The sequence below is a fragment of the Camelus dromedarius genome, chromosome 11, assembly GCF_036321535.1.
Source record: "Camelus dromedarius isolate mCamDro1 chromosome 11, mCamDro1.pat, whole genome shotgun sequence".
NCBI lineage: Eukaryota > Metazoa > Chordata > Mammalia > Artiodactyla > Camelidae > Camelus > Camelus dromedarius.
In genome coordinates, this window is record NC_087446.1 from 50487393 (window position 1) to 50499802 (window position 12410).

General features: G+C 41.3%; 1 protein-coding gene across 1 annotated transcript in view; it reads left to right on the forward strand.

The window, feature by feature from the left end:
• The window catches only part of ANO6 (anoctamin 6), a 278097-nt gene that overhangs the window by 69861 nt on the left and 195826 nt on the right, over positions 1 to 12410 (forward strand). The window contains exon 4 of the mRNA XM_064491795.1: positions 4543 to 4621. Within this exon, the coding sequence (XP_064347865.1) occupies positions 4615 to 4621 (7 nt within the window). The 5' untranslated portion in view covers positions 4543 to 4614. The remainder of the gene's footprint in view (positions 1 to 4542; positions 4622 to 12410) is intronic.

Below are 12410 nucleotides of genomic sequence, written 5' to 3' on the forward strand. Positions count from 1 at the left end.
AGCTCCCAAGACCAGGAAAATAGGTGAGGGAGATCAAGAGGTACAAGCTTCTAGCTTCAAAATAAATGAGTCGCAAGTTTGGAATGCACAGTGTGGGGACTACAGTCGGTAACTATGCAATATATTTGTCTGGTGACAGTAACTAGATTTATCACGGTGATCACTTTGAAATGTATAGAAATATTAAAATCACTCTGTTGTGAAACAGGAACTAATGTTGTAGGCATTTCTACTTCAAAAACAAACACTTTGTTTTTGTTTGTTTGTTTTTGTTTTTTTAGATTCCACATATGAGCGATCTCATATGGTATTTTTCTCTCTCTTTCTGGCTTACTTCACTTAGAATGACATTCTCCAGGAGCATCCATGTTGCTGCAAATGGCATTATGTTGTCGGTTTTTATGGCTGAGTAGTATTCCATTGTATAAATATACCACATCTTCTTTATCCAGTCACCTGTTGATGGACATTTAGGCTGTTTCCATGTTTTGGCTATTGTAAATAGTGCTGCTATGAACATTGGGGTGCAGGTGTCATCCTGAAGTAGATTTCCTTCTGGATACAAGCCCAGGAGTGGGATTCCTGGGTCATATGGTAAGTCTATTCCTAGTCTTTTGAGGAATCTCCACACTGTTTTCCATAGTGGCTGCACCAAACTGCATTCCCACCAGCAGTGTAGGAGGGTTCCCCTTTCTCCACAGCCTCTCCAGCATTTGTCATTTGTGGATTTTTGAATGATGGCCATTCTGACTGGTGTGAGGTGATACAAACAAAAACAAAGAGTAAATACAGGACAGAAATAGACTCACAGACAGAGAATACAGACTTGTGGTTACCAGGGGGGTGGAGGGTGGGAAGGGATAGACTGGGATTTCAAAATTGTAGAATAGATAAACAAGATTATACTGTATAGCACAGGGAAATATACACAAAATGTTATGATAACTAACAGAGAAAAAAATGTGACAATGAGTGTGTATATGTCCATGAATGACTGAAAAGTTGTGCTAAACACTGGAATTTGACACAACATTGTAAAATGATTATAAATCAATAAAAAATGCTTAAAAAAAAAAAAAACAGGTAGAAAAAGAGATCAGATTTGTGGTTCCCAGAGGTGGCGGGGACAGGTTGTGGGGAGGGGGAATTGGATGAAGGCAGTCAAAAGGGACGAACTTAAAGTAGTAAGATACATAAGGACCAGCAATGTAATGTACAACCTGATACATATAATTAACATGGCTGTATGCTGTATATGAAAGTTGTTCAGAGAGTAAATCCTAAAATTCTCGTCACAAGGAAAAAAATTGTTCCTGTTTCTTTAATTTTGTATCTATATGAGATGATGGATGTTCACTAAACTTGTTTTGATAGTCATTTCATGATATAAGTCACATCATTGTGCTGTACGCCTTAACCTTATATAGTGTTCTAGGTCAATTTTGTCTCAATTAAACTGGAAAAATAAATATCTTTTGGTTTTGAAAGTAAAAGTAAAATTAAAGATAGGGCTTTTGAAGAGGTGCATACAAGTGAGGGTCTCTGAGCATAAACCTCATGACTTCGTTGGGAAATCTCCATCTGGTTGACAAGACAGACGTAGTACCTGCCCTCTTGGAGCTTATGTTCTAGAGGAAGTGAGAAGGAAAGATAGACGATAAGCAAGTAAATAAATAGATATTTTTCAGAAAGTGATACTTTCTTTGAAACCAAAAAAAAAAAAAAAAAAAGGCATGATAGAGAGTGGAGTGGAGGGTAGGACAAGGAAGGAGCAGTGGAGGGTAGGACAAGAATGGGCTGTCTGGGAAGGCTTTCTGGGCATGTGGACACATTCCGGGCAGAGGTCCTGGTGGACGTGCTAACGCCGCATGTATGAGGGACAGATACAAGCCAATATGGTGGATCATGGTGAGCAGAATAGAATCTGAGATCCAAGATGGGGGCAGGAGCCTGATCCTGGACAACTTCACAGGCTGCTGTGAGGAGGAGCTGAATTTAATTGTAAGTGTTGCAGATAACCATTGCTATATAACAAGCACCTCAAAACTTAGCATGTTAAAACAGTAACAGTTTTATTATCCTTCACAATTCTGGGCGTTGACCTGGCTCAGCAGCTGGGTGGTTCTTCTGAGAGACGTGATTCATTGGAGGCTAGCTATTGCAGAAGCCTTTCACTTCTTAAAAGATCACTCGGCTGTGGAGAACACAGTGTAGGAAGACAAGAATAGAACCAGAGAGACCAGTTAGGAGTTACTGGTAATATCCTGATAAGAGGTGGTGGCTGTTTGAACTACGGTGGTTGCTTTGGATGTAAAAAGAAGATGAACTTGTACATGGGGTGAGAATGGTATGTTCACCCTAGAGTTAAAAGCATGTCTGGCACACGGCGAAGTAAAAAGTAGAACAAGGTATTAGGACTTTGTCATCAGGGAGTTATCGAAGATTCCTTGAGCAGGAAATTGATAGAATGAAAGTAGCGCTCTAAGGAGATTCGTGTGGGATTCAGGTAGAAGCAGAGTGCAGGAGAGGCCAGCAGATCTGAGACAGGGGATGGGTTCGCAAACCCATCCTCCCCATGGTCCAGGAATTAGATGCTCAATCCTAAACCGTAGTGTAGAGGGTGCAGGTGAAGCAATGGGAGAGAAGAGCCTGGATAGGAATGGGCCGTTGGAGAGGGAGAGAGAGAACTGAGGGTCAAGGGCAAATTTTTTTAGAAATTCGTATCTGTAAAAATGAGAGCTGCTAAAAGAAAGGAGGTGTTTGTTACAATCAAAGGCTACAAAGTGTGGTCGGAGTATATAAATGCTGAGTTTGCCAACCAGGAGATCATTAGCAAGCTTTTATCTATTTATCTATTTATTTGTTTATTTCATTGACATATAGTTGATATACAATGTTGTGTTAGTTTCTGGTGTGTAGCATATTAATTCGGTAATACATGTATGTGTTCTTTTTCTTATTCTTTATCATCATAGGTTATTATAATATATTAAATATACTTCCCTTTTAGAACGCACTATGGAATGATGGGATCAAAGATAGGAGACAAGATTTCAGGGACTAAGAAAGAGTAAAAGAAGAAAACAGGTTTTGTGGTGACTGTGGCCCAGAGAAGTACCTTGTATTTAGTGATTATCCATCAAGTGCAGAGGGAAAAAAAGAAAAAGTGCATGTTTTACAATGAGAAGGCCAGCCTTAAAGGCACCTAGGATTTTGAGTTATCCACTGATGCGATACATCACTCTATTACAAGAATTGAATTTACTTATGAAGATGAAAAAATAAAAATAAAAACAAACAAAGCTTGCCATGTTGTAGAGACAGTAGGTCAAAATGGACATGACATTTTTTCTGTTCTAAACTAGAAAGACAGTTCCTCTGCTTTCAAAAATAACCACTCTTTCTTTCTTTGCCAAGAAAATGAAAACACGGTTTATTCCTTTTTCATCCTCAGAAATAGTTTCAAGGGTCCCTGTTTGTAGGGGTGATGGGGACAAAGAAACTTTTTATTTAAAAAAAAGCCATTTCACTCCGTCTGATTGACTCTTCCTGCATTATCCAATTTTAACCAGACCTATAGTTTGCTGCACTGTCCTATCTTTAAAAGATCTCCTCTTAACAGATTTGGCAAAGAGATGGCAGTTCTTTGAAGTGACTGTATTTTTTCTTTCTTCTGTAACTTGTTTAACAAGTAGTTCACATGAGTCACAAGGCCAGGCTGCTGCAAGTCTGAGATATTTCCAAGAAAACTGGGGGAAAAAAATATTGGCATCTATAGGAAGAAAAGTTGATGAAACAATGCCCCTATGTTTCTGAGAAGTTGCGATTCCAATTGCTTGCTCCTAAATTATAATAATAAAATTATTATTATTATTATTATTATTATTATTCTGCACTGCAGAGAAATGGATGGAGAGGCAGGTTTCTTTAGCTCTTGTGTCTAAAAGAGAGTGGCACGGTATTGGATTCAAGCAAGTCTAAGTTTGAATTCCTGCTTCATCACCTACTAGCTATGCCAGAGTCTGCTGACTACTCTAAATGCTCATTGTCAACTTACGTTTTACTAAAATATCCTACATTCCATCAGAGCACATGGCTGCCCAGCTATAGACTACATTTCCCAGCCTCCCTTGCAGGTGGGTGTGGCCAAACACCTAAGTTCAGATAGTAGGATGTGAGCAGAAGGGATTTCCACAATTTCTAGGACATCTCCTTCAGAACAAAGCTACTTGCCCCGTCTATTTTCTTTTCCATTCCCATGGGTTGGACCACGTACATGGTGGTGACTCAGCTTTAGCCATGCAGGAGACGGCAGTAGCAATGGAAAGGGAACCTGGGACCCTTTATGGAACAGAGCTGCTCCAACAACCTGAAATGCTCACATTGGGGCTGTTGAGAAATAAACATGAGTTTATTTAATGAAGTCATATATTTTCTGGTCTCTTCATTACAGCAGTTCAGACTATATCCTCAAAAATACACTTGTTAAGAAGTCCTTCGTGTTTAACCCCTCTGAACATCAGTTTCTTCTTCTGTAAACAGGATAATGCCTACATCATACCCTTGTTGTGAAGACTAAATGAAGAAAAGCACAGGAGGACCAGAGCCTGGCAGATGAAAGGTACCTGATAGATACATGTTATCTTCCCTTCAGCCACTTAGGAACATGTATTTATGCACCTTTTCAATGAATCTAGACAGCACAGAGACTGAATGTCAAACAGCTGAGTAACATGGTTTGCACTGTATAGGAGACACTGTAAGACACTCCACGTGATGTTTGAATAAACTCAGGAAATAATTGTGTTAATCAGATGAGTTCCAGTTGATCCAGCACAAGGTTCCCTGTTCAATCTCCTGTGCCAACACAGTGCCTGGCACCTCGTAGACTCTTTGTTAATATTTATTGAAAGAACAGCTACTCCACAGACCATTCAGAGCGAAGGTCATGAGTGCTCAGGAATCCTGAGTGACAACACTCCTGTTGTGAGGATCAATGGATGCTGTGTATGTGGGAGTCCCGAGCAAATGCATGACGTATGTATACAATAGGCACTCACAGGTGTTCATCAGGCCATAAGCTTCTCAAGGACCAGTTCTGTCTTGTTCACCCCTGCATCCCAAGCGCTTAGCACATACTAAGACAAAATGTTTGTCGAGTGCAGAGAACACCGGTATAAAATGTGAGTTAGCTGTCCTTATCTTGATCACTCCCCTGCCCTCCCCCTGACCCAAGGAAGGAGGAAGCTGACGGGCAAAGTGAAGCAACTTGCCCAAGCTGACTCAGTTTAAAAGGAGCAGAGTCAAGATTCGCACCGAACACAGGCTTTGCTGGGTCCACCTTTTGAGGTCTTTTTACTTTCAACCTAGAGAAATCCTCGTTTTTGAGAGCAGACTTTGAGATAAGAAAGATATCTGTGCACCAGTGGATGAAGAAAAAACAAGCTGAAGGAGAAGGAAGTTTGATTTTTTTTTGTTTATTTTACAGATTTGTGTAAGTATTACACAACCCTTCCAGCAGCAGTAATTTTTCCCATTCCTCGCTTCTGAGAGGGTATACACTGTTTTAAAGTACTCCCACCCCCCATTTTATTCCAATGGCCTGTGATGTAACTAGAACTTTTGGAACTTTATAGAAAAAAAATCTAAATAATTTTCTTTAAAAAGTCTTGGTTAAATGGCCAGATGAACAAGTCTCCAGCCGTTAGCCCTGGGTGGTGTTTACACTAGAGGGGAGACAAAGGAAGAAGCCAGCAGCCGGGCTGTCCTGTTCTCACTTGAGCTGATTTGCAATGCCCTTTACGCTTTCATCATAAATATCGGAGCAACAGAGGAGTCACTGCTCTTCAGCAAGAGGATCAGCAGAGCTAATTTCCCTGTGCCTTCGTTGGCTTGGTTAGGACTGACTCAAGACGAAATTCTGAAGAGGGCAGGGTTTTCCTCCTCAACATAACTTCCCTCCCAACTTACCTACTCAGCTGTTTTTGGAGGCTTTTTTTTTTTTTTTTTTTTTTTTTTTTTTGCAACCATCTGATGAGATACTGGCTGACTAGGTTTTGGTTGGGTGCTTTTGCAGAGCTATTTGCATATTAAAATGGCAGGTGGGGATGCAAATTTCCAGATAAAAATCTTGTCTCTGTTTCGATTCAGAAATGCTTCCTCTATGCTACCTTTGGACTACTGGCTGATTTGGGAAAAAAACTAAACTTGTAACGGACCATCCTTCCATATTTCTTCTCAAGATCCACCTCAACTCAAAAAAAAAATTAATACTAATTTGTATTAAACATCATCTGTGTATATGTTCCCAGGTTTACAAGTATTATTTGTAAATATTATACTGGGTCTGCGACATCCATGATAGTATGTACTTTAGTAACACTTTTAATTAGTACTCTTTTCTTTCTGTCTTCTTTCTTTCATTTTAACCCCTTTCTTCTCTTACCATTTGTTCCTCTTTTTCTCTAACCTGAATCACATAGGTAGACTCGGTTCAGAGTGGGCATTTGGAAACCATATTGATTCCTGTCCAGTTCTGTCCCTGGATGTGGGAAGAAGATGCTCTTAGGTCTTGCCATCCTGAGTCTGAACTTGCGGACACTCTTTGGTGAGAAGCTGTCACCACAAAGGACAGTCGTAGAATCTGCCTTCAATCCTGATTGGTTCTCTAGGGCCATGACTGCATCTGTACATGAATGCTTTGCACCCATGCAGATGTCACGGCCACCCCACAGCTACCCCAGCTGGTGGTGAGATACACGGACAAAGAAGACCGTGCCCTGCGCAACCTTCCCTTATCTGAACCTTGTGTCTTCCGAGGTTTGCGTTAGATCTTGATAGAAAAAAAGAAGTTGTTCTCAAATTAGAACCTATAAGAAAAGATAATAAGGGAAATGCATTTGAGGAAGGGGAGAGCTGGGGAGGTGGAAGAGGGTTTAAATTGTTGACTTAGTGAAAAGAGGAGAAAAAAGTATCATGGAGCCAGTGACATTTTGGAACTTGCAGGCCTTTGATTAAAAAAACAAACAAACACTAAGCCTCTTTTCCATTTTCTTACCTCTCTGTGCATGAGAGACCGGAGTGGGAGCGGCAGGGAAGGGTACACAGAGCGGGTTGGGGGCAGCCCAGGGACAGAAGCGTGAAGGGACGCAGATTTAGGTCAGAGAAATTCCTCATGAGAAAGAAGCTGTGTAACTTCCTCCTTTCACACCTAGTTTTTTAAATGGAGTCGGTTTTCCACTTGGAGGAGGTGTGACAGCACCCAACAGCTGGTCAAACCAAACTGTGCCGAACGTGGTACTAAATGAGCGTAAAACAAACTTCCTTAGTAATCCGCGCATGCAATCTGTACATAGAAAAAGAATGAATATTCTCCAAGTTGATTTCAAAATAGAAAATATGTCATACATTTATGATTATTTAGGGACACTATACTTTGCCTAAATTACTAGACAAAAACTTTGCTATTGGTTAGAAAGTTCATTTGAATTCTGTTGCCTGGTTGAGCTCTCACTTCTGGAATCCAAGAAATGGACAATAATTCCTTATTGCCTGCACAGTTGTTCCCCTTCCAATGGTAGGGTTGGAATCCACAGCCAGCTCTCCTGCGCCTTTGACACAGCAACCAGTGACAGCTTCACTGGGGACAGCCTTTGGAGGAGCGAGGGACACAGCACATCTGATGATCAAGGATGAGGCGGCGCCACCCTGCAGAAAACACAATGTGCCATCCATGGCTTCGCTGTTGGGTCAAACAGGAGACACTGTTCTATATGTTTATAGAGATTTTAAATTCTTTTCACATATGCATACCCCATAGAAGGTTTTGCCTCTGTTATTGGAGCATATTGTATGGAGCACAGAAAGAGCCCAGTAGTGTTTTATATTCTCCCACCAATTTGAAAAGAGGACCCCATGCTCAAATACGGTTAAGACATGCTTTGTTAAATAAAAATAAACAGAATTTGTTTCAAGAGGGCTTCTGTGAGGCCTTGTCTCAGAGGGGCACGGTGCGGAGTAATGTATTTGGCCACCAAACTCTATTTTCTCCTCCTCCTGTTCCCCCTCCCCTCTCCCTCCCTCATCCTCTTCCTCCTCCTCCTTCTTCTTCTTTTTAGTTTTTTAAATTTTTTTTCTTTTAACCAGGACCCATCAAAGGACTAGAATCCTAAACTGAAAGGTTGCTCTAGAGGATCAATATGTCAGTAATTCAACAAACCTTTCAAAACCAGTCAGAGAGCAACACTCAGTAAGCACCTATTATGTACCAGGCACTGTCCTAGCTGTTGGCACTAAAGGTGCTGGAGAGGTTGGAGATGCTGAAAAAGTGTGGAGAATGAGGCTTGAGTTATACACACAGGACCTCAAGTCATGAAAAAGTTAGCCACTGTCCACAGTGCTATGGGAATCCCTTGGGGAATTTGAAAGGAGTGATTCCTTCTGATTTTCACATCGGGGGGATCATTTCTGACCACAAGAGGGAGAACGGATTAGAAAGAAGAAGAAAACTGGTAAGGAGGCTTCAGCAGGAATCCAGGTGAGAGAGAGCTGCAGCAAATCCAGCAGTCCCACACCGCCGGAATATTCAGCCTTCTGATCTCACCACTTCTGTTCAGTCGTGTCCTCACTGTTCCATCTTTTGGATCCTATAATGCATTGTTGAAAGATCCCCTTGCTTGTATCATCAACTCCCACCATCTCTCTCTGTTGACCTTGCAAAATTCAACCCTAGTCATATTCAATTGTACACCTAGGTGATATATGGACCCGAGTATCAGAATGTGCCTGGAAAAACAACAGGACCATGCTAGCAGGTTTCACTTTCAATTCACGGCCTCATGTGGGTCTCTGGTCATCCTATGCTGTTTCCCTAGTTTGTTTACTTTCCAGCTGTCTTAGATACAATTTCAGAGCTTCTCTCTGCTTAAACCTCCTTCCATGTTCTCATCCCCTGCTCATGACCTGTGTTTTCTATTCGAGAAAATCAAAATTATCAAAAGATGGCTTCCAGACCTTGAAGACATTATATTAAGTGAAATAAGACAGTTGTAAAAACAAACGCTCTATGATTCCATGTATATGAGGCATCTAAAGTTAAACTCATAGGAACAGAAAGGAGAAAGGTGTTCGCCAGGGGCTGGGGGAGGAGAAATGGGAGTTGTTCAATGAATATAGCTTTTCAGTTTTGCAAGATGAGAAAGTTCTGTTGCACAACAGAGAGAGAGCTGTTGCACAAATGAGAGAGCTGTTGCACAACAACGAATATACAGAACACTATGAAACACATACTTAAAAATGGTTAAGATGGTAAATTTTATGTTATATGTTTTTTACTCCAATTTAAAAAAATAGCTTTCAGTCTGCAACTTGGTCCGCTCCCAGCTGGGTGTACCATACCCACGCTAGTTCTCCTGTCCCTGCCGCTGCCTCCCGGCCATCTGGTCCCACGCACTTTCATACTCAGGCAGAGATGCCAGTGGGAACACATGAGAGATGTCCGTACAAATCTACCGTCCTAAGAGAACCTCAAGGCAGAGGGAAAGGTGAATGTATCGTGTGTAAAGCCTCAGAGCTCTCAAAGACTGCAGCCCAGACAGCAGCGGGAGTGGCCCCAGGAGCCCGTCACTGATGAGAAGATGCTGGGACTCCTGAAGACGTTTGAGGAAGATTCAAAGAATGCAATGCACGTGAAGGAGGACTGTCCGGTTCAGCACAGGAAGGGACAAACCTCGGCATCACCGACCAAGAACTGCGCCAGAGGACTCGGGAAGCAGAGCAAAGGTGACAGGCATGCTGCCCAGGGTGGATGGACTGACTTCTACCAAGGCCTGGAAGAAAGGGCAGAGACTCCGGCATTTGGCTCTTCCGTTCCTGGATGCTGAGAGGCCTCAGGGCCAGTTTGGAGAGAAAACTTAACGTTGAGCTGGACTCACCACTCCATTCTTGGGCACCATTTTGTCCCACGTCTTATGCAAAAGGACGTTTAACACGTGTCAGTAACATCCCAGTAGAGCACTCGCTTTGAATTGGCTGCTAATTCTGTGAAATATTTTGTGATTTCTCACACGATAATCTTTGGGAGGGAGATGTGAATTTGCCGAAAATAACGAGGGAATATCAACACATAAATAAGCAGTTATTTAGAAATACCCATTTGTGCAGACTTTTTACCTACTGAAACAGCTCTATCTCAGAAATAGAATATATATTCCAGAAGTTAGGTCAAGAGAAGGGACAGTATACACCAGGGGTTGGCAAACTCTTTCTGTAACGGATCAGATAGTAAATATTTTCAGTAGGCCATTGGGCTCAGTAAATGAGGCAAAGATACCAAGAAGGCTTAATTAGTTCTGTGAATTGACTACAGTCATAAGACATGCTTCTTCTGTCAATTATAAAAATATCTAGCAATGTTCTAGCAAAGGGGATTTTTACTCCATTTTCACTCACAAAATTATTTGTGAATTAAATGCGAGTGAAAATGAAGACTGTGCAGCCAGTCGAAGCGCCGTGGGGAGTCATGCCTGGATGTGGTTCATCCACTTCCCTAAACCACTGCTCTGGGCATTAGAGAAGTTATTTCTAACCTCTACGTTTGGGACTCTCATGGCATTTTATTCCCTGATCCCTCACCTAGCTTCACAAAGTGTTATATATTTTTAAAATGGGATTAAAATCAAAGTAACTTCGAGAGTTGTGTTATAGAAATCCATGTTGTCCCCTCCCCACCAGTAGTGATTTAGATTTTATAGTATTAAACTGGTTAAACTGGGCACATGAACATTTGAGGCTACTTGATATTTTCTATTCTGTGCAGCAGATGAGGACTAGCTATTGGCAAAGCTGTTGACCTTCACCCAATTTCATAAGCAAAAAACAAAAATAAACAAACAAAAAACCCACAGAATAAAAACCAAGAAGAAAAGTCTCTTTAAAGAAAGCATCCTGCTCACCACTAACCTCCCTATCCTCCCACTGTGGTTCTGACCCAATCCAGCAGTGCAGGCAGCTCTAACCCTAATTTTTAATTATTTTTTATTTTTTATTGACGTGTAGTTGATTTCCAGTGTTAGTTTCAGGTGTACCGCAAAGTGATTCAGTTATACGTATACATACATATATACTTTTTTCTTTTCAGAATCTATTTAATGTTATTACAGAAAATTGAATACAGTTCCCTGTACTATACAGTAGGTCCTTGTTGTTTAAATATTTCCTCTATAGTAACGTGTATTTGTTAATCCCAAACTCCTAATTTATCCCTCCTCGATCCTTTCCCCTTTGGTAACCATAGTTTGTTTTCTGTGTCTGTGAGTCTGTTTTTCTAACCCTAATTTTTGCCACAATCCTTCAAGAAAGGAAAACAATTCTGCATCAGGTCTTTGGAGACTGCCAGAGAGAGAGGCACTTTATATATCTCAGTCTGAAAATTTAGTAACTAAAAAAATTACCTGGATGAGCTCATTGCTTTCAAACAGGGCTACAGGTAATCTGGGCTAAACTGCCCTGCAAAAAATTCTGATCTCAAGTTTCTGCCTTCCCAATGTTAGAACTCTCTTTCCTCAGAACCCAGGTTACTATAGAATCAAAGAGATTAGAGATGACTACCTTCCCCTTTTACTTACTTATTTTTCTGTACATAAGAAAGATGGACCTTGGGGAATGACAAGGAATCAAAATGGAAACCAAAAAATCAGTTACAATCTGAGTCTGAGTTTATTGGAGCAAATCAACCCCGTCCTCGGTACCAGCTAGGAAACTTGACACATGTATTTGTCTTTCCTCATTAAACAGGGAACACAGGAAGGAGGAGTTTGCTTTCCCCAGGAGGTACAGTAAGTTCCAGGGGCCCCTTTTTAAGACGAGAAGCTGACAAGCCATCCTCATGTAGTGGGTGGAGCAACCAGCTTTAAATCCAAGCCTTGCTACTTACACATGTGCTGCTGGTTCTCGAGCCCTGTGCTCTTATCTAGAGGCAGTATAGCAAAGTGGTGAGAGGCACAGACCCTGGGGTCAGACTGCCCAGGTTCGAAGCTTGATCTAATGAAAAGATCTGGCGTTTGCCATGTAGCCTCGTGATCTAACTTAGCACCAATAACGGTAGAACAGTCTGCCAGTGCACACCTCCTACTGTAATGCCGCATGAAAAACATAGCATCTTCTATGCCAGGTTCTTGCCCAAAACGTTCAACTAAAAGCCTCTGACTTAATGTCTGATCTATAGGAAATACTACACATTGAGCCATAGCGTTATGGGGAAAAAAGTCATCACAGCTGTTCCGTTCTCTTGAAAAAGTCAAAGTCAGTGGGGAAAAAAAGTTGAGGAATATAATCAGTTGCAGTGTGTGAAATGTGACTGAGTACTTGTATAAAAGCCTCAGCCTTTAAAAGTCTCTGAGACTTGGATATAT